This window comes from Schistocerca cancellata, chromosome 2, assembly GCF_023864275.1.
Source record: "Schistocerca cancellata isolate TAMUIC-IGC-003103 chromosome 2, iqSchCanc2.1, whole genome shotgun sequence".
NCBI lineage: Eukaryota > Metazoa > Arthropoda > Insecta > Orthoptera > Acrididae > Schistocerca > Schistocerca cancellata.
The window spans coordinates 1,068,124,029-1,068,147,325 of NC_064627.1; the positions used below are offsets into that span (position 1 = coordinate 1,068,124,029).

Sequence of the window (23,297 nt, forward strand, 5' to 3'; positions counted from 1 at the left end):
CAACCTGATATTGAAGCTTTTCATGGTGGTTTTGGGAATCAAACTTTCTTGGAGTACCAGTACTGTTTCATCTCATGGTTGGTTCCTTATTATGGCATCATGCTATAAAATGAAAACATGCACTTGAAATTCACCAAACATTTGAAACTCGCCAATAGAGTGGGATGAAACACTTTGTTTCAAATAAATTGACTGCCTCTGTGGAAATGATTAATAAAAGCCAAATTTCTTTAGCAAATTGACAAAAATAACGTCACTGTTCCGTGAAGCGATTAATGCTTGACTGCAAAAAAGGTGGAAATAAAATAAATTTGGGCAACCAAAACTAATAACATTTTTTAACCTACTGTAATTAAATGAATGTATTTTAATTCACTTGATAGCTCCTGGCACAGAAATCTGTTTTATTTTCATTTGGAGTGAGAGCTGTAAATGAAGAGAAAACAGCAAAATCACTAACGTAAACAGGGGTCACGTGGAGATTACCTACTACCCCCCCCCCCCCCCCCAACCCCACCCCAAATTACAACTCAGACTGCTCTGCACACACATGTATCTGGCAGCTTGGGCACACCAGAAATATTTTTCTGGGCAGCATCTGGCTGCTTATTACTACAGCTGATCCAGCTAACAGCCACACATCAAGTAGCCAGAAATGGGAGAAGCTACTGCTCATATGCGACTCAACTGCACATGTGCATGAGCCCACTAGCAACTGCTCAAACGAATGTAATTAATTGTGTCGTCATGCCCATAAGAATCAGTTTCTTGTTATGAAGCATTGCACAATGCTCATCTTTGACACATTTTGCTGTTGGCAGATGCTTGAATATGGACTGTACTTTGTTGTGGTGGCACAATTCCTTTGCAGCTTATGTTTTATTTTGGTTTTTTCCTCTCATTTATGTCCTGTTGCTGCAGCCTGTAGTAGCATGATACAGTAAAATTCTGTTAGAGTCAAAATTACAAAAATTTCACTGAAAACTAAAACAATGAAAAATTCTAAAATTCCCGGGTTTTTCCCTGTTTCCTCCCGGATGAAAAAATTCCTGGGTTTTCTCAGTTTTCCGAGGCGTATGTACCATGTGCATACATAAAAAGTGTCTGCAAATTTTAAACTCAAGCACATTTCTGCAGCTAAGTCTCACAAAGAAGGGGTCTTAGAACTGGGATACATATAGTATTTGTGATCTTTTGGTATGATAATACTGTGGAATAAAACTGGGGCTCTGCATTATAACACATCAGTGAATGTGTTTAATTATACTACCTCACCTTAAGTCCAAGATCCAGTTCCCTCAGAGATTGCTTCATTTCTGACGACAGAATATTCATTCTTTCACATTCTTGGAATGCAACTATTATATATGGTGTTCTCTCTTCTACTTTAGCCATAATTTCAGCTATGTTAAAGCCTTCAGGTAGTTTGTCTAATATATCATCGAGAACCTGCTTAACCTGCACAAGGAAGAAAAATGCACAATGTTAACTTGTTATCAAAGCTTTAATGTAAAGCGTCTGTGTAACAATGAAGAAGTACAAATGGAAAACATCAAAATGAGTATATTTGGACCAAAATGTATGTACATTAATTATTTATACATGGTACAAAAGATGACTTCATGTCTATGTACTTTTCATCAGAATTTATTATTCTTGACTTTGTTTTGCTGACATTTCAGTGAGGCTTTGGATTATGTGTACCATGATGTCCTATGCAAAAACTAAAAGGTATGCAAATAAATAATAACACTGAAACTTCCTGGCAGATTAAAACTCGGTCCCGAGTTCGAGTCTCGTTCCGGCACACAGCTTTAATCTGCCATGAAGTTTCATATCAGCGCACACTCCGCTGTAGAGAGAAAATCTCATTCTGGAAACATCCCCTAAGCTGTGCCTAAACCATGACTCTACAATATCGTTCCTTTCAGGCGTGCTAGTTCTGCAAGGTTCGCAGGAGAGCTTCTGTAAAGTTGGAAAGTACGAGATGAGGTACTGGCAGAAGTAGAGCTGTGAGGACAGGGCATGAGTCGTGCTTGGGTAGCTCAGTTGGTAGAGCACTTGCCCGCGAAAGGCAAAGGTCCTGAGTTCGAGTCTCAGTCTGGCACAGTTTTAATTTGCCAGGAAGTTTCATATCAGTGCACACTCCGCTGCAGAGTGAAAATCTCATTCTGGAACATCCCCTCGGCTGTGGCTAAGCCATGTCTCCGCAATATCCTTTCTTTCAGGAGTGCTAGTTCTGCAAGGTTCGCAGGAGAGCATCTGTAAAGTTTGGAAAGTAGGAGACAAGGTACTGGCAGAAGTAGAGCTGTGAGGGCAGGGCGTGAGTCGTGCTTGGGTAGCTCAGTTGGTAGAGCACTTGCCTGCGGAAGGCATAGGTCCCGAGTTCGAGTCTCAGTTCGGCACACAGTTTTAATCTGCCAGGAAGTTTCATATCAACGCACACTCCACTGCAGAGTGAAAATCTCATTCCCAAATAATAACATTGATTAACTAAAAACTATGGAATAGTCTACACAGCAGGTTCTTGGTTTTCAGCACAAATCTTTATAGAAAACAGTTTATCAGTCCCATACACACCACACATAGGCATTCTGAATTTGGAGCAATCAGGTACGGTGCCTCCAGTGTTCTATGTTTCTAATATAAACATATATTCTTCTTAATCTTCTACTTGTAGTGTCACAGCACTGAAATCATCTTATTGAGGATCAAGGGCCCCCCCAGTGAAGATCTCAATGTTCAGTCCAGGAATTCATGTCACGCAGCCACTAGTACTCAGGTAACAATCTGGTGTATTACTTTATAGAGTAAACATATTGCAGTAATTCTCTGGTTAATACACCTACTGCCCACAGTGGACATTAGTTGGGCCAGTATGGCAAGTGTAATGTGTGCCAACATTCAAACACAAACGCCCACAGCTACCAGAGGTGGCCGCCAGGGACAGCTTAGTCACTGACTGCAGTCACTTGATGCTCTGCGCATATGAAGCATGACTCCAGTGACACCATATGGAGATAGCGTCTTTACAAGGCCATACTTGGGCTTCTGGGCCTCCTGTTGTCAAATGTATTCATTACTTGTAAATACATCTATTCTTGTTGTCACTCTGTGACCTCTACGACTGCGTGTTTCCTCATGTTCCAATTAGAACACAAGTGGTGATGAGTAAGGATAGGATGTTTGTGTGTTCCAGGTCCTAAGAGTTTTCTTCCATTTGGCTCTTGCATCGAGATGCTGCTGCAGTCATTCCTGAAACACTCCTTCTGTTGTGGTAGTGGATCCCGTGCCCCAGCAGGTTTTTTGCATGATACAACATGGGTGCCCCAACCAACTGCCGGGCTTGGCTTCTGATCAGCTTCAGAATTTTTATGTACTGTGCACCACTGCCTCTCCCTCTTGGATGGTTTTATTTTCCTGTCAATAAAAGGGATTACTTCATGTGTCACACTGCCAGCAGATCTGCACTGGGAGGTCCTCTGCTTATTACATCAAGGTCAACAGGGACTCTCTCGAACAAAACTGATGGCGAGCTGCCATGTAATTTGCCCTGAGATTGATCAGGAGGTGGAATACCTCCTTATCCCCTGCCACAGGTGTTTGGGTTCACCAGGCAGTGCTGCGTATTGTGTTTTCACCATGGCCAGGCCCTACACAGCCTTAGGAAAGAGTCCATGTTTGTTTGCTGATCCTTTTTCAGACACTTTCTGGTTATTGGCCATTGATGCATTCTCTCTTTTCCCACATGTTGTCTGTTGTCTGATTGTGGCAGCAGACGCAACTGTCAAGGCTGTGTTGAAGATATACTCCATAGAAGGCTTGTCTCGCACCCTAGTTTTGGACAGTGGTCCTCAATTTGTCATGCAGTCTTTCACAGACTTTTGTACAGACAATGGCATTTGCCATGTCACAGTACTCCCTCCTTCCATGTGAAGCCAAACTGCAAATCAGAATGCCTGGTTTGAACATTTAAGATGCAGATGCGCAAGTACGTAGACAATTTCCTGGCTGAGGAGGCTCTGACATTTATTAAGCCCTTACAGACCAACTCCAATTGGGGAAAGAGTCCCATCAAGCTCTTCCACAGCTGTCAGCCATGACTGCTGCTCACCCTCTTGTTGCCGGGCAGGCGCCAGTTTTGTTAATGTTCACGCTCGGCGCACTAGTCTAGGCCTTGGGTTTTGGATAGTCTATTCATTGGATTGTGGCCATTATTCACAGCCAGCACTGTCGCTGCGTCTTCATGGTTCACACTGAAGATAGACCTGCTGCATGCCACAAGAATCAGCTGCATCCTAGGACGGTCACCAGGCCCCCTTCTTAGGCTGTTGGCACAACACCTTGTTCTTCGTTGGTCCTGGATACTCCTGGGTTCAGGCAGGCCTGTCCATGCTCCACTGGATGGCAATCAGGGCTTTGGTACCACTGATGGTGAGTTTGCTTCTTGCAGGTGGTGCTAGCACTTTACACTGCATTGAGTCAGTGCCACCATCCATGGGCACGGAAGCCGCGTCTTTGTTGCCAGAGCCTCTCCTCTCCAGAACCCTGTTGTTACTGCCTGTACTGACGCCCATCATTGTGGACTTGGATGATCAGATGACTACTGCCACCCTGTCACTGGCCCTGTCCACCTGCCATCCCAGGATCTGCGGGCGGTAGGGGTTCCTTCGTGCCGATCACTTTCGGCCATAAGTGCCAGTCCAAACAGATCAACAGCTTCTTGTGCCTTTGGCTGTCACCACCACGGACACCACAGAACCACAGATGTCTCTGCAGTCACAGCAGCACAGACAGCAACACCTAGTCCTCCCCCCACCCCCTCCCCCCCTAAAGGAGTAGTAGTGTAGTAACCTGCCGGTTACCACACCTACTACCCACAGGGGACATGAATCAGGCCATGGCAAGAGTGTATGCTGACATTCAAACAGTGCCCTCACAGGCACGTGGGGTGGCTGCCCAGTCACCCATTGGAGTCACCCACTTCACTGTGTGTACACAGCATGACTCCAGTGGCACCAAGTGGAGACAATGTCTTTATAAGGCCATACACAGGACTCCAGGGCCCTCAGTTGTCAAATATTTTCATTATTTGTAACTACAACCAGTCTATTCCTGCTGTTGTTACTCAGTGATTTAATAAACCATAACTGTTTTATGACTGCATGTTTCCTTGTGTTCCTAGTTAGAACAAATGTGGGTGAGCTGCTCACCAGCCTGCATTCCAGATAGTTTCTTTAGTCAAAGTCTACAATAAACTCAATTACATGTATTACAGGTTACACAACAAATCACTGCTGGAGATCTTAAGGCTCTGCTAAGCCTTGGTCAGCATGCAAACTGGTCATATTAATCCCAGGCTTGAGATTCAGAATCACGTAGGTCCGGGCTGAGACTGCTGTAAGTACAGCCCTGCTGAGGTTTATTAATAATTTAAAAGTAATGAAGACCTCTCACCAAATAGTAGAAGCACTGAGTCGTCAATAGGCAAACAGACAAAAAAAAAGAAAATTTGTAGCTTTTGTAAAAAATACTTTGACCCTATGGAGGCACAGAGGTGTGTGTGTGTGTGTGTGTGTGTGTGTGTGTGTGTGTGTGTGTGTGTGTGCATGTTCTATAGCTCCTCATCAAAGGATTTATTCTGAAACCTTGCAAGTTCTCTTTCTCATTTGTGTGTGCCTTGATGACTCAATGCTTCTGCTATTCAGTGAGTGATCTCCTTCTAAATTACTTACATTCTGCACACAACTACCTTACTATATCTGATGAGGTTTAGCACTGTTCAGGTGTCTTGCTGAATGAAAGTTCTCAAAGGCTAGTATAACATGTATATGGTAGAATGAGGCTCTACTGCCATAGGTGAGAGATTACTGGGAACTCAGGAAATGGCTTCAGTCCAAGAGATGCACATGGATACTTAAGTACCAACAGCTTGCTACACAGTGTTTGATTAAATAGATAATGACATGAACTTTAAAAACCCAACTACTCCTACCAGTTTTTACTCATGGGTAACAAATTGCAAAATTCTAGGACAAGAAAACAGGTTAGTAAAGTTTAAAGTGGGTGTTACATAACACTAAACTGGATATAGTAGATGTGGCGAGAACTGCGATTTGGGAGGAGGTGGTTCTGGGTTGGAAGATGTGTACACACCCTAAAACCATTTATTTCTTCAAACACTGAAATCCCCACTCCAAGATGGTTTGTACCCACTTCCAAACTATGCGCATACAATTATTCCACAAAATATCACATCCTCTTAACAAAATTAAACCTTTGCATAATTTGTAAAAGCTAAAATATAAAAACAGGAAATTAGATTCACAAATTTACAATTTTCATAACACAGATCTGATAGATTCATGTTGGTCAAGCTCCAGCTACAGCACTCTCAAATTAATGACTTTAGATGACTAAACAAGTTTCTCAACCTTTATAAGTTACAGTTCCAAAACACAGGTGCTGGTGAAGTTCCAGCTTCAATTATGAAATCAATAACCTCCATGGTTCATATCAGAAGTTAACCTGCACTTAGCACAGCTACAGTTAATATCACAGTTTTAAGAGCAAACAGTACATTGCCCACGCATGCCACAATGACGCATGTGTAAAGAATAGTCAATACAAAATACCAACAGCCCACAACAGATTACGCAAATGGTCATTTACTGCCAAAGGGGAGAGAAGCAAGGCATGTGATAATAAATGAGGTTATGCTTGGCTATTCAACAGTTAAGAACCAACAGCACACATAATCACAGAACTCAAATTCACCAATGGATGGCTGTTTGTGTACGAATCATAGTTACATATTAAATTATCCACAACAATAACAACAACAAAGCTTTCTTGCAAACTACTCCTCAGCTGTGACATCCGCTGCTACAGACATACTTCACTGGTTAACAACGCAACAAATTTCACAGCATATGAAGCCACCAATAATTATCGAAAGGGCACGAGGGAACAGAAATATTGATGCCCACACAACACCCTTTGAGTATGACCCACTCTGACCATGGCACAAACCGTCAAGACTTGAGGGCCAGAGGATATTCAGATGTGCTCTCATTATTCAGAATCCTCCCTTGCAACAACTCATTCAGATTGGTGCCGATCAAAAATGCTTGATGGCCTCCAGTCCAGCCAGTGAAATCCAAACAGTGCAGTCATGCCATGCAGTACCACTTCATCTATGAGGTCCATCCTTACAGGGAATGTTGACCATCACTCGCTCACCAATCACTCACTGACCAACATGGGGTTCCACTAACTTCCAACATATGTCCCATTAATTGACTCCAGCCAGCACAGCACCAACATCAGTCATTACAGTGGCCCAGGTGTTTTCTCTAGTGGAGTGCTCCTCCTGTCCTGCAGCCAGCAGTGGGAATTTCAAATGTACGCGCATGTCGTGTTGGCTGGGAGGGACATACCTCCTCCCCTCACCCTGCCACTTCCTCCAATCCTGAAGTCTGGGAGAAGCTGGAAGCTGAAAACCTCAGACCATGCACCGAGCCATAGGCTCCATGTAATAACACAGATACAGTATTATAATAACTGTCAGTGACTTCCATTTCCTTAAATTACATCAATAAAACTTATGCTATTATGGAACAAAAACAGAGGTTACACACCACCACCATGAACACACTCTCAAAGCACGGACACCTACCACTCCCTTCAGAATCTAAAATCTAGGTCTCCTTGGTGACAGATATCTACTGTAATGGTTTTACTTGAGACAGATATACTCTCAGTATCAACTTATCATGTGGATTCGTTACATGAAACATGATGAGCATCACAAAACACAGGATCTGCGGTAGACTCACAAACCTAAGTAGCAGCTTCCCTTCACTTCCTCCAAGCCCATGTTTGCTGCTTCCCCATCACTTTCTACAACTCTCTGTTTGCTGCATTAAAGTTCTTAACCCACACTCCAACCCCTGGCTGTAGCAAGGTCAACCAGCTCCTAGCACTGTACTTCTGTTTCATTCTTCTGTGGGTGAGGTTTTTGCAAGCGTTTTTCCACTCTGTGCAAAATCACCCTCTCCAAACCTTCCAGGAATTTCTCACTTCCAGCCTTGCCTCTCAATCTTTCTTGAAAAACCTTAATCCTACTCCCAACATCACCACAGCCGAAGCCCAGGCTATCCGTGATCTGAAAGCTGACCGTTCCATCATCATTCTTCCGGCTGACAAGGGTTCCACGACCGTGGTACTTGATTGTCGGGAGTATGTGGCTGAGGGACTGCGTCAGCTTTCAGACAACACTACATACAAAGTTTGCCAAGGTAATCCCATTCCTGATGTCCAGGCGGAGCTTCAAGGAATCCTCAGAACCTTAGGCCCCCTACAAAACCTTTCACCTGACTCCATCAACCTCCTGACCCCACCGACACCACGCGCTCCTACCTTCTACCCACTTCCTAAAATTCACAAACCCAAACATCCCGGCCACACCACTGTAGCTGGTTACCAAGCCCCCGCAGAACGTATCTCTGCCTACGTAGATCAACACCTTCAACCCATTGCATGCAGTCTCCCATCCTTCATCACAGACACCAACCACTTTCTCGAACGCCTGGAATCCTTACCCAGTCTGTTACCCCTGGAAACCATACACAAATATCCTGCACGTCCAGGGCCTCGCTGCAATGGAGCACTTCCTTTCACGCCGATCACCTGCCACCCTACCTAAAACCTCTTTCGTCATCACCTTAGCCAGCTTCATCCTGACTCACAACTTCTTCACTTCTGAAGGCCAGACATACCAACAATTAAAGGGAACAGCCATGGGTACCAGGATGGCCCCCTCGTATGCCAACCTATTTATGGGTCGCTTAGAGGAAGCCTTCTTGGTTACCCAAGCCTGCCAACCCAAAGTTTGGTACAGATTTATTGATGACATCTTCATGATCTGGACTCACAGTGAAGAAGAACTCCAGAATTTCCTCTCCAACCTCAACTCCTTTGGTTCCATTAGATTCACCTGGTCCTACTCAAAATCCCATGTCACTTTCCTTGACGTTGACCTCCATCTGTCCAATGGCCAGCTTCACACATCCGTCCATATCAAACCCACCAACAAGCAACAGTACCTCCATTATGACAGCTGCAACCCATTCCATATCAAACAGTCCCTTCCCTACAGCCTAGGCCTTCGTGGCAAACGAATCTGCTCCATTCCTGAATCCCTGAACCATTACACCAACAACCTGACAACAGCTTTCGCATCCCGCAACTACCCTCCCGACCTGCTACAGAAGCAAATAACCAGAGCCACTTCCTCATCCCCTCAAACCCAGAACCTCTCACAGAAGAACCCCAAAAGTGCCCCACTTGTGACAGGATACTTCCCGGGACTGGATCAGACTCTGAATGTGGCTCTCCAGCAGGGATACGACTTCCTCAAATCCTGCCCCGAAATGAGATCCACCCTTCATTAAATCCTCCCCACTCCACCAAGAGTGTCTTTCCGCCGTCTACCTAACCTTCGTAACCTCTTGGTTCATCCCTATGAAATCCCCAAACCACCTTCCCTACCCTCTGGCTCCTACCCTTGTAACCGCCCCCGGTGTAAAACCTGTCCCATGCACCCTCCCACCACCACCTACTCCAGTCCTGTAACCCGGAAGGTGTACACGATCAAAGGTAGAGCCAGGTGTGAAAGCACCCACGTGATTTACCAACTGACCTGCCTACACTGTGATGCTTTCTATGTGGGAATGACCAGCAACAAACTGTCCATTCGCATGAATGGACACAGGCAGACAGTGTTTGTTGGTAATGAGGATCACCCTGTAGCTAAACATGCCTTGGTGCACGGCCAGCACATCTTGGCACAGTGTTACACCGTACGGGTTATCTGGATACTTCCCACTAACACCAATCTATCCGAACTCCGGAGATGGGAACTTGCCCTTCAATATATTCTCTCCTCCCATTATCCACCAGGCTTCAATCTCCGCTAATTTCAAGTTGCTGCCACTCATACCTCACCTGTCATTCAACAACATCTTTGCCTCTGCACTTCCGCCTCGACTGATATCTCTGCCCAAACTCATTGCCTTTAAATATGTCTGCTTGTGTCTGTATATGTGTTGATGGATACGTGTGTGTGTGCAAGTGTATACCTGTCCTTTGTTCCCCCTAAGGTAAGTCTTTCCGCTCCCGGGATTGGAATGACTCCTTACCCACTCCCTTAAAACCCACATCCTTTCATCTTTCCCTCTCCTTCCCTCTTTCCTGACAAAGCAACCGTGGGTTGCGGAAGCTCGTAATTCTGTGTGTTTTTTTATTGTGCCTATCTACCAGTGCTTTGTCGTTTGGTATATGTGTGGATGGATATGTGTGTGTGTGCGAGTGTAAACCTGTCCTTTTTCCCCCCTAAGGTAAGTCTTTCCGCTCCCGGGATTGGAATGACTCCTTACCCTCTCCCTTAAAACCCAATCCTTTTGTCTTTCCTTCTCCTTCCCTCTTTCCTGACGAGGCAACCGTTGGTTGCGAAAGCTAGAGTTTTGTGTGTATGTTTGTGTTTATTTGTGTGTCTATCGACCTGCCAGCGCTTTTGTTGGGTAAGTCTCATCATCTTTCTTTTTAAATATATTTTTCCCACGTGGAATGTTTCCCTCTATTATATATATATATGTATATATATATATATAGTAAAGTGTATCATTTTTTATGTGTCTCCTGTACCATAATCACGTGATTTGTAAGTATGTGTTATGAGACTAATAAATCAAAATTCACAATTTTGACTCAGCATTACAAAATCTGCACTGATAGACCTTGTGAAGGACCAAATTGATACAACAATATTATGAAAAGGATACAACAGGTAGAAATATCAACAATGTAGGAAAAGACAAATTACTACTCAGGCATTCCAGCTCGGGGTGCTGGAGTTGGTGGTCATGTGTGCATGAATGCTTGCTTGTGTGTATGAATGGTGTGTGTTTCTCTTTTGCTGATGAAGGCTATGGCTAAATGCTTTATGTAAGTGTCTTTTCGTTGTGTCTGTCTGTAGCTTAACATGACTGTTTTACAGTAAGTAACAATCTGTCTTTTTCTACATTGTTGTTATGAAAATGATATATTGCTACTCACTGTAAATATGACACATTTAATTGTAGACAGGCACAACGAAAAGACTGTTACACATAAGCTCTCATCCAAATCTTCTTTAGAAAAGAGAAACACACACACACACATACACACACACACACACACACACACACACACACACACACACACTTTCCCACAAGCAAGCACACCTCATACTCACATGATTGCTTCCTTCAGCCACTCTGGACTGCAACTGGAAAATGTTGAATGGGATCAACAAGTCAGAACACGGCAGAAGAGGGGGAGGGATAACAGGGTGTGGGTGGGTGAAGAGGAAGTGGCACTGTCTGGCAGAGTGTGCAGAGACTAGAGGTGGCAGGACAGGGCTGACAGGTGCAGTGCTGGGAGGCTGTGGGGGAAGGAGTGGTGGGGGAAAATGAGGATTGGAAAGGAGAGGAACAAAGAAGGGGAAAAGACTGATGAATGTGTGAGCAGAGAGCGACGCACACTGAGGGTGAGGAGAGGCAAATTGAGTGGAGGTGAAAGGACAAAGGGAGTGGAAACAGTTGGGTGAAGGTGGTGGGACATTAGGTTACCATAGGTTGAGGCCGGGATGATTTTGGGAGCGGAGAATGTGTTGAAAGAACAACTCGCATCTCTGCAGCTCAGGAAAGCTGGTGATGGAGTGGAGCATACAGATGGGATGGGTTTCAAGCAGTCATAGAGATCAAATATGTTACATACAGCTGCATGTTGTGCTACAACATATTACATGTTGCACATTGTGCACAACATTCAGTTGCACATACTAACCAGTACACTACATCACATGCACTACAGTTCAGGGTATTATTCCCTCTTCTAGAGAAACTGCAACCCACTGTTTCAGGAGGCTGACTACAGGTGTGTCTTGATCTTTTCCATGACCCTCTGTATAAAGGCATTGGCAGATCCTTGCATTCTGGTCATGTTGTTCTCTATGATCAGCACTGAAGGTAACCTCTCCCATCATAGTTTTGCAACTGTCGAGTATAACATCATCTGCGCCTTTGTTTTCTTGATGAAGGATCATATGTGATTTCTGACAAAGAACGAGGCATATGATATGGCCGAAAGTAGCTCTTAAGTAACTTTTCCAATAGTCTCACTTTCTGCAGAGGTATAAATATCTGTACTAAGTCTCCCATACTGTAACTCACTGGAAACTGCTTGGAATTATAGTGCTCTTGGTCTTTGTCCTGGATGTTCAGGGTCTGGATGCAAGCCAGGTGCTTTGTCTCTTCAGTTCCAGTGTGAGGTATTTCACATTGTCACCCGAATATCATCAGGTGGAAACAAGAATAGTGTAAGCACTGTTATTTTGTCCTTGTGACCTTGGAGCAGAAAGGACAGTGTGACTTGATTCACTGTGTTGTATGCGAATGTCATGATGAGAAGTATTGTATCCCAATCTCTGTTGACATCAATGTACATTGGAAGCATATCTACCAACATCTTATTGAATTGGTCTGTGAGAATGTTCATCTGTGCATGGTAGGTAGTAGTTATCCTCTGGATGATGTCACACCATGAAATTTTCTCTGATACTAGTTTTACTGGAAAATTTTTCCATAAGCAGGGATCATCACACGGGGTACTCTGTGTTTCAAAATAATGTCTTCAACAAGGAACTTTTCAGTTCCTGGAGCTTCAGCAGTCGACACAGGTTTGTTTACAACACTAACCAGTGAGATACTCAGTGCAAACTGTTATCCATGGATTCCCATGTGTTGACTTCAGAAATTACCTACAGAGGTCGATTCCAATTTGGTAGAATGGTGCTGCTGCAGGTGAGATTGCTACCAGATGCCCTTGAGGTAACTGTGGCAGGTGCTTTTGTTGTTAACGTTCCTTACAGTGGCTCACATAGCGCTTAACAGATTGGTACACGTGTGGCTAGAGACACCAGCATGTGATTTGGCCTAGAGTCTTCACGAATTCCAGGTGAGCAGATGTTGGAGCATCACGGAAATACTTCAGGAACTCTTCCTATCAGATCATAGTCTCCCTTATAATGTTCCATTTATTAATTGTAATCCTCCTTTGATAGGTTTCACATTTTTTCAAGACTTCTATGGTTTTCAGCAATGCGAGATCCTCTCCCTATTCAGAAATACCATCACATAATGCAGCAGTGACTGGTATTTTGTCCACACTTCTGCTTTCTGCCAAGGGATCCCCATGAAAGGCAGCTAGCATCCTTGTACTTGCATCCATTTTCATGCGATGTATATTCAGAAAGTAAGTATACTGTGACCATAATGAGCTGTGGACTTTTGTTTTTTGAGTGTTGGTAACAAAGAGAGGTAGAAGAGGATCCCATGACCAGAGTGAGTATCACAGGCAAACGGTAATGTGTAAATTCATGTTGCAGCATCCAGTTGCATGAAAGACGTCAGTAAGAAAACTGCCAGTGCGAGCCACATACTGTGACCTGCTTCTTACTCACAAAAGGATTAAACCTACCAAAGTTTTTTTGAGAAACAAAATAGTTCATGGTGAAGTGTTGTGAACAGAAAGAGTGTGTTTAAGGGGTGCATGGAATTTAATGGAGGCAGAAAAAATGTTCATGATGAATATACGACTGGGAGATATTCCATTTTGACTAATGAGTTGGTACAAAAAATCAAGGGAACTATTCTTAAAGACTGCCAATTGAGAGTGGATGAAATTTCTGCAATGTTTCCACAACTTTCTTCTATGAGACACTCACAGAAATGCTGGGATATTGGAAACTGTGGACAAGATGAGTCCCAAAACAGCTCACAGAGCAGCACAAGAAAAACTGGACCAATAGCACTCACGAGTTTCTTGACTCACTTGAATTGGAAGGTGAGGATTCTCTGAGCTCTACTGTGACTGAAGATGAAATGTGAGTGGTTCATTACGTGCCTGAGACAAAAAGATAATCACCACAGTGGTGTCTCATCAATTCTCCACCAACAAAACCGCTGAAAAATCACAATTTTTGGCAAAAAAATCATGGTCTCAGCGTTTTTGGACCAAATGCATCATTTTGCTCAAATTTCTGCCTCAGAGGGAGACCATTAATGCACAATGATATTGCAAGACCCTCAAAAAACCGAAAAGGAGAATTCAAAACAAAAGATGGGGAATACTACTTGCAGCACAACAGCGCCCATCCTCACACAGCCTCGACCATTAAGGAGTTCTTGGACTCATTTGGTTGGGATGTTTTGAACCACTCCCCATATTCCCTTGACCCGGCACCTTCAGGTTATTATCTTTCCATCTCCCTGAAGGAATATACGAGTGGAGTTAAATTTTCCACGAACAAGCAGGTGCAAAAATAGGTTCTGAAGTGGGGGAAGGAGATGGCAGCAGAATTCTTCGAGGGATGGCATAAAGCAGCTTATGCCACATCTCACCATATGCATTGATCAGATAGCAATTATGTGCAAGAATAGTCTACATATGTATCAACAGTAGTCTGTGCAATATTTTTTTTTCCAAATACATTTTTTCTTAAGAAATATAAATATCTAGCACAATTACTTTTTGCACGTCTCACACACCTCACTGCTAGTCTCACCAGCCAACGTGATAGCTTCTTCAGGCTCATCATCATCATTTGTATGGCACACACATGTCGTACATTTATAATATGGAATGCATGTCATTGCATAAAATAAAAATAAATTGACTTAATAATAATATCTAGGTTTCTTATCCATTCCACCACTGACAATGGTGTAGATAAAATCATTTCATGTGCACTTATAGCACTGTAGGATGCACTCTTCTCTTATACGTCTGACAGATTGTTTCAGTGTGCCACAGTCACAATTCAGAGACTCCAGAATATCTCATTTACAGAACTGACCAAATCTGGTGTCAATTCTATTTAATTTGACCCACAGTTTCCTGTCAAGTTCGACATCCAGAATACCACAGTTATGTTTCTCAAACCATTCCCATTCTTGGTAATTTTCAGTGTGTTGGCAGTTCTTGTTCCAGATATCTCTTAGTTTGGTATTAGTTGTAGCTAGCTGTTCAACATACAGTAGTGGTGGATGTCTTGAACAAAACCTATTTCTTCATAAGACAGATATGTTGTAATGATTAGGTAGTTCTATATTCTGTTGTATACTGTGGTAATCTCTAAGCAAAGCAGGGTCACAGTTCTGCAAATATGTGGTGGGTAGATATTGTTTGGGGAGGGGGAAGGGGGGGGGGGGGGAGGGAGCCAAGAGACAGGAGTTATTCCAACTGTACCAGTAATCTTGCACATCGTATTGGTGAGCTGCACATCGATAAGGTTGGCGTAACAACTGAAGCACAATACTCTACAGCCGAAAAAACAGTGCAAGAGCCAATGTATGGATAGTCTCCAATGAAACCTCCCAGGTTGTGCCACACAGCCTCTGAATGATGTTGCTGTGAGTTTTTATATTGATCAATGTGGTCTCCAGTTGTTTTTTTACAAGATAGAATGTGATTGAGTGTGATGCTAAGATACTTAGGGTACTTGTTCTGATTGAGAATGTTGTTGTTGTTGTGGTCTTCAGTCCTGAGACTGGTTTGATGCAGCTCTCCATGCTACTCTATCCTGTGCAAGTTTCTTCATCTCCCAGTACCTACTGCAACCTACATCCTTCTGAATCTGCTTAGTGTATTCATCTCTTGGTCTCCCCCTACGATTTTTACCCTCCACGCTGCCCTCCAATACTAAATTGGTGATCCCTTGATGCCTCAGAACATGTCCTACCAACCGATCTTCTGGTCAAGTTGTGCCACAAACTTCTCTTCTCCCCAATCCTATTCAATACTTCCTCATTAGTTATATGATCTACCCATCTAATCTTCAGCATTCTCCTGTAGCACCACATTTCGAAAGCTTCTATTCTCTTCTTGTCCAAACTATTTACCGTCCATGTTTCACTTCCATACAAGGCTACACTCCATACAAATACTTTCAGAAATGACTTCCTGACACTTAAATCTATACTCGATGTTAACAAATTTCTCTTCTTCAGAAACGCTTTCCTTGCCATTGCCAGTCTACATTTTATATCCTCTCTACTTCGACCATCATCAGTTATTTTGCTCCCCAAATAGCAAAACTCCTTTACTACTTTAAGTGTCTCATTTCCTAATCTAATACCCTCAACATCACCCGACTTAATTCGACTACATTCCATTACCCTCGTTTTGCTTTTGTTGATGTTCATCTTATATCCTCCCTTCAAGACACCATCCATTCCGTTCAACTGCTCTTCCAAGTCCTTTGCTGTCTCTGACAGAATTACAATGTCATCGGCGAACCTCAAAGTTTTTATTTCTTCTCCATGGATTTTAATACCTTCTCCAAATTTTTCTTTTGTTTCCTTTACTGCTTGCTCAATATACAGATTGAATAACATCGGGGAGAGGCTACAACCCTGTCTCATTCCCTTCCCAACCACTGCTTCCCTTTCATGTCCCTCGACTCTTATAACTGCCGTCTGGTTTCTGTACAAATTGTAAATAGCCTTTCGCTCCCTGTATTTTACCCCTGCCACCTTTAGAATTTGAAAGAGAGTATTCCAGTCAACATTGCCAAAAGCTTTCTCTAAGTCTACAAATGCTATAAACGTAGGTTTGCCTTTCCTTAATCTTTCTTCTAAGATAAGTCGTAAGGTCAGTATTGTCTCACGTGTTCCAGTATTTCTACGGAATCCAAACTGATCTTTCCCGAGGTCAGCTTCTACTAGTTTTTCCATTCGTCTGTAAAGAATTCGTGTTAGTATTTTGCAGCTGTGGCTTATTAAACTGATTGTTCGGTAATTTTCACATCTGTCAACACCTGCTTTCTTTGGGATTGGAATTATTATATTCTTCTTGAAGTCTGAGGGTATTTCGCCTGTTTCATACATCTTGCTCACCAGATGGTAGAGTTTTGACAGGACTGGCTCTCCCAAGGCCATCAGTAGTTCCAATGGAATGTTGTCTACTCCGGGGGCCTTGTTTCGACTCAGGTCTTTCAGTGCTCTGTCAAACTCTTCACGCAGTACTGTATCTCCCATTTCATCTTCATCTACATCCTCTTCCATTTCCATAATATTGTCCTCAAGTACATCGCCCTTGTATAGACCCTCTATATACTCCTTCCACCTTTCTGCTTTCCCTTCTTTGCTTAGAACTGGGTTTCCATCTGAGCTCTTGATGTTCATACAAGTGGTTCTCTTATCTCCAAAGGTCTCTTTAATTTTCCTGTAAGCAGTATTGATCTTACCCCTAGTGAGATAAGCCTCTACATCCTTACATTTGTCCTCTAGCCATCCCTGCTTAGCCATTTTGCACTTTCTGTCGATCTCATTTTTGAGACGTTTGTATTCCTTTTTGCCTGCTTCATTTACTGCATTTTTGTATTTTCTCCTTTCATCAATTAAATTCAATATTTCTTCTGTTACCCAAGGATTTCTACTAGCCCTCGTCATTTTACCTACTTGATCCTCTGCTGCCTTCACTACTTCATCCCTCAAAGCTGCCCATTCTTCTTCTACTTTATTTCTTTCCCCCATTCCTGTCAATTGTTCCCTTATGCTCTCCCTGAAACTCTGTACAACCTCTGGTTCTTTCAGTTTATCCAGGTCCCATCTCCTTAAATTCCCACCTTTTTGCAGTTTCTTCAGTTTTAATCTACAGGTCATAACCAATAGATTGTGGTCAGAGTCCACATCTGCCCCTGGAAATGTCTTACAATTTAAAACCTGGTTCCTAAATCTCTGTCTTACCATTATATAATCTATCTGATACCTTTTAGTATATCCAGGGTTCTTCCATGTATACAACCTTCTACCATGATTCTTAAACCAAGTGTTAGTTATGATTAAGTTGTGCTCTGTGCAAAATTCTACCAGGCGGCTTCCTCTTTCATTTCTTAGCCCCAATCCATATTCACCTGCTACGTTTCCTTCTCTCCCTTTTCCTACACTCGAATTCCAGTCACCCATGACTATTAAATTTTCGTCTCCCTTCAATATCTGAATAATTTCTTTTATTTCATCATACATTTCTTCAATTTCTTCGTCATCTGCAGAGCTAGTTGGCATATAAACTTGTACTACTGTAGTAGGTGTGGGCTTCGTATCTATCTTGGCCACAATAATGCGTTCACTATGCTGTTTGTAGTAGCTTACCCGCATTCCTATTTTCCTGTTCATTATTAAACCTACTCCTGCATTACCCCTATTTGATTTTGTATTTATAACCCTGTATTCACCTGACCAAAAATCTTGTTCCTCCTGCCACTGAACTTCACCAATTCCCACTATATTTTAACCTATCCATTTCCCGTTTTAAATTTTCTAACCTACCTGCCCGATTAAGGGATCTGACATTCCACGCTCCGATCCGTAGAACGTCAGTTTTCTTTCTCCTGATAATGACATCCTCTTGAGTAGTCCCCGCCCGTAGATCCAAATGGGGGACTATTTTACCTCCGGAATATTTTACCCAAGAGGACGCCATCATCATTTAATCATACAGTAAAGCTGCATGCCCTCGGGAAAATTACGGCCGTAGTTTCCCCTTGCTTTCAGCCGTTCGCAGTACCAGCACAGCAAGGCCGTTTTGGCCTATTGCTGTCAAATTGCACCTTGAGCTCAGTGTTAGCTTGTTTGTTGTTAAGGTGAAACACACAAACCTCACTGTTACCGGCATTGGGCTTCGGACCCCATTTTTTAAAATATGAGTTATGGCCCGCCAAGTCTTCTGTTAGTGCTCCCTCTAACTGAACAAGCTCTATTGACTGACAAGCCAGAGCAGTCTCATATGCACAGCAGAATTTCCTTGAAGATGTTCTTGGAAGGACAGAAACATAAAAGCTGAACAGGAGAGGTGCAAGAACTGAGTCCTATGGCAGGCCATTATTTAGTTTCCTTATTGAGCTTCTATTTTCACCCAAGCAAACCTGAAAGTATCAATTCCTTATCATGCTGTTAATACAAGGAGCTGTTGTTTGGGATTTAATTATTTTCAGTAATTTGTAAATCATCCGTTCCCTCCAGGTGGTGTCATATGCTGCCATAAGGTTGATAAAGAGCACAGATGTTTTTAGTTTCTCCTCGAAAATGGCCTGTATGAAAGTTGTCAGTGCTAGTACCTGGCCATTGCAACTAGGGCGAGGCTTAAATTCCACTTATTCCATTGCAATGTGTTCTAAAATATAACCACTAATTCTGTTGTAAATAAATCTTTCCAAGAGCTTATACTTGCAACTGTGCAGGAAAATTGGTTGAAAGCTCTGGAGTAGATCCACTGATTTGTTAGGTTTTAAGATTGCCACAATTCTTGTATTTTTCAGTTCCTTGGGAAATGTTTCTGTCTTCAAAGCAATAGAGAAGAAGTGAGTCATGAGGTTTCTGACAAGATTTATTAAAGAAGCCACCCAATTTACAGAGCAACAACCAAGCCTATCTACCAGAATATTTGAAATTCAAGTTTCCTACTGTCTGAGACCAGCAAACTTTCCTTGCAACATCAAGACCCTCTGCCAGGCACTTAAATGTGATTTGCAGAGTATCGATGTAGATGTATAAGACTAAAAAGAAGTTCATCGACATTTTCATTATCTCCACCTTTGTTAAACTGTTCATGTAGGTAGTCACATCTCTCATCCTATCTTGGGATATATTCTCTCCTATATCCACGAGGAATATGTTTCATAGCAGATTCAAGAACAGCTCAAGCAAAATGGCGGTAGTCTAGGGTTCTGGTGGAATGAAACAAATATATTTTTCCAGGTTGTCCAAGAAACCCTGCCAGTTTGCCTTTCTAAAATTCCATCAAGGTTGTGGCACTGTCTTAACCAGAAGGATGGACAAGCCAATACTGAGAATAAAAGGTCTGTGTAGGCTATGTGGGAAGCCTGACAAGACTCTTCTTGATGTACGAATTGGCTGGCCTTTACAATCATGGGAGACAAAACAGAGGTAAGGGTTAGAGCCTCTCTGCTACACAGCTAATCAAAATGTCTCTAAACCCTTGGCTCAAAAACTAGGTAAAGGTTTTTATTTTCAGCTCAGTCAATAAGTTACTTACCACAGTCATTATTCCGTGCACACTTCCACTGATCATGGTAGTTGTTAAAATCACCAGTATATATTCATGAATGGACGGTAATTGGCAGAACATTTGGTGGCCACTCTACATTAGGTGGTTTGAGACATTATGGATAGTGAGCTCTACAAGCTCTACTGAAACATTACAAATTTTATCAGCTTTATTTGCTGCGATTAGATGCGCATAATCAGTGCTAGCTCTAACGTAAGTAGCAACATCATAAACATTGTGGTAAGTTGCACCAATAAGCTCATAGCCATATATCCTTCCACTTTTATGAAGTTCTTCTCCATTTGACGCGTGGGTTTCCTGGATTATAACCATGTCAGTATTCCTACTTAAAAGAAATTTTGACAAGTAATCACTTTTAATTTAGCTACTTACTTTTACATTTTGTTGGCAAACAAGAACTGAAGGTCTGAGTTTTTTGGTCATTTGGTCTTGAGAAGGGCCCTTTGCTAGTATTTGGTTTCCTAGTGCACATGCAATATTTTACTGCAGATGCTTGCTAGAGTTACACCTCTGGCTAGTCAGCATAGAGAACAGTGATGCATCACAACACTGAAAGGTTTTTCAAATAAATATGGCTGGAACTTGTTGATGGCCCAAACAACTGCAAAGCACTACTTCTCAGTTGTAGAGAACTTCTTGGACTTTCTGGAAGCATCAGCTATCACCTTATCAGCTCCTTCGAAAATTTTTACTAGGACTACCCCTATCCCAAAACCACTAGCTTTAATATGAAGTTCTGCTTCAGCTTTCTCATCATACAATGCTAGAAGTGACGAAGATGCTAGTGCCTTGCAGTGTACATAGGCTTAGTTAATCACGTGAAGGTACCCATTCACCAGTGGGCAAGTGCACAACCGAAGAAAACTGCTATATGGCTCATCCACACAGGGGTTCTGTTATATACTGCTGCATTATGCCCACATGTAAGCAACTAAAGATCATCAGGAGTCTATGAAAGCAGTCAGTGAATGGTATATGGATGTAAAATGAATAAATAGAAATAATTAAATAACTGGGAATTAAGGTAATAACCCCACAGGATAATAATGTAGGATTACAGCACCTTTGAATTTTACTGTTGATTTATTCACAGAAGAAAAATTTACTTTGAGTGATGGCCCTACACAGGATAATACTATCCACATTGGTACAGATGAAATTAGAAATAACTGTTTTAGCAGAATGAGCAGAGTAGTTGCAGGAAATGGCTACTCATAAACCAAAATCATTGCATAGTGCACTGAAATTCAATCAAACTGCATAACTTCCCTGAACTCCATAAATTCAGTCAACACAGTTTAACATCCTCAAAACTACCAAATGATATACAGGCTGACTTAACTTCCAAATACGCATAGATACACCTCACTCAAAACACACTTGAGCACAAGCAGTATTCTGTCTACTCAACTAATCTTAACTCAGCAGTTTCCACTGGAAAAAGATCCAGATACCAGCCATGCACACTCTTTCCTCAGTTATATCATGTGACACACTACCTAGATCAAATGATTCTCTACATGCCTGAACATCATTTGTTTATACAATCATTTTACAAGTTCTAAATATTCCCAGTAAATACATCATATAGTTTAGCAAAGTACATTTAAATGTAGTTTCATTTCATTTACACGTCATATAATACATTTTCTTATTAAATTTTTAACATTGCACAAACTGGAACACCAATCACTAGGCGAAAGTGCTCCTTTACTCTTTTTTGTCAGTTCCCCACTATGTTATTTAAAAAATGTTATGAATAGCAAAGTTGCTACTCATCATATAGTGGAGATGCTGAGTCGCAGATAGGCACAACAAAAAGACTGTCACTTGCATTTGCATGTGCGTGTTTGTGTGTGTGTGTGTGTGTGTGTGTGTGTGTGTGTGTGTGTGTGTGTCATCTATTCTCGACAAAGGCCTTGTTGGCTGAAAGCTTATTTGTGACAGTCTTTTTGTTGTGCCTATATGCAACTCAGCAGCTCTGCTATGTGGTGAGTAGCAACTTTCCTTTTCACAATATTTTTGCATTCCATGCTGGATTTCATGTGTTATTTAAATGTCTTATTTACACATATGAATGTGCAATTTCTCATTAAATGAACACAGACAATTAAATATTACTGTAAACTATCCATGCAGAGAGTAGCTGCTTCACGTGTTTATGGATAACTTTGTTTTTTCGCGCACAGCATTAGTAATCTAAAATTTTTGCTTATAATAAAGAGGTAGTTTAATTTACCCTAATTGCAAACATATTCATTTCTTAGCAGATTTCATGTGTTAAGAGTTGCTACATTCTATACACATACAACGTGTTAGTCATCATTGTCATAGTTGTTAAATGATTTTAAACACAACTGTCAATAAGAGCAATTTATTTTGTATAAGTGGTGCAATCATGGCAACAGTTTTGTAGGAACAAATACAGCCAGAATCTCACCATTTTAGCATGCTGTTGCCAAGCAGTTCCTCAGTTCCCCCTCTACCCTCATCGAAAATTCCCTGCAACATCTGCTCAGTCTGGACTTATATGTGTTGCCTGGCAATCACATCACAGCATTCCACTACATTTATTACTCAACAGCAGACAACACAGGGCTGTCACTCTCAAGGCTGTCACACTATGTGACACTGTGCCCGTTAACTTACAGCCTCCTTAAGGACAAGAAAAGATCTTTCTTGCACCTCGATCCAGGAAAATTTGGTATCTTTCTTCAGTAGTTCTTGCAAGGGATATGCCTTGGTATAGAAGTCCTTTAAGAATTGCCAGTAGTGCAGGCATATTCTGAGAAAACTTCTCACATCATGAATGTGTCAAGGAGTCTGAAAATTTGTGATTGCTCTTATTTTCTCTGCATCACATCAGGATGAACTCCATCACCATTAGCTAGGTGCCCCAAGATTTTCTTTGGTAACAAAGACACACTTTCAGATTCAAATGGAGATGAAGTCTGAATACACTTCAACATAGCTGTTAGGCAGCTCTCTGATCTCTGAGAGATAATGCTGACACTATGGCCCTTCCAGCACACAAAGGGAATGCAATGGTACTGATGTGCATCAACAACTAACAGTATAAAAGTGGTTCGCCACTACAGGACCTG

At 42.1% G+C, this 23,297-nt stretch overlaps 1 protein-coding gene across 1 annotated transcript in view; it reads right to left on the reverse strand.

Annotated features, from left to right (window-relative positions):
* LOC126161033 (dynein beta chain, ciliary-like) overlaps window positions 1-23,297 on the reverse strand; it is a 784,705-nt gene that overhangs the window by 56,649 nt on the left and 704,759 nt on the right. The window contains exon 49 of the mRNA XM_049916954.1: window positions 1,276-1,458. Coding sequence (XP_049772911.1) covers window positions 1,276-1,458 — 183 coding nt within the window. The remainder of the gene's footprint in view (window positions 1-1,275; window positions 1,459-23,297) is intronic.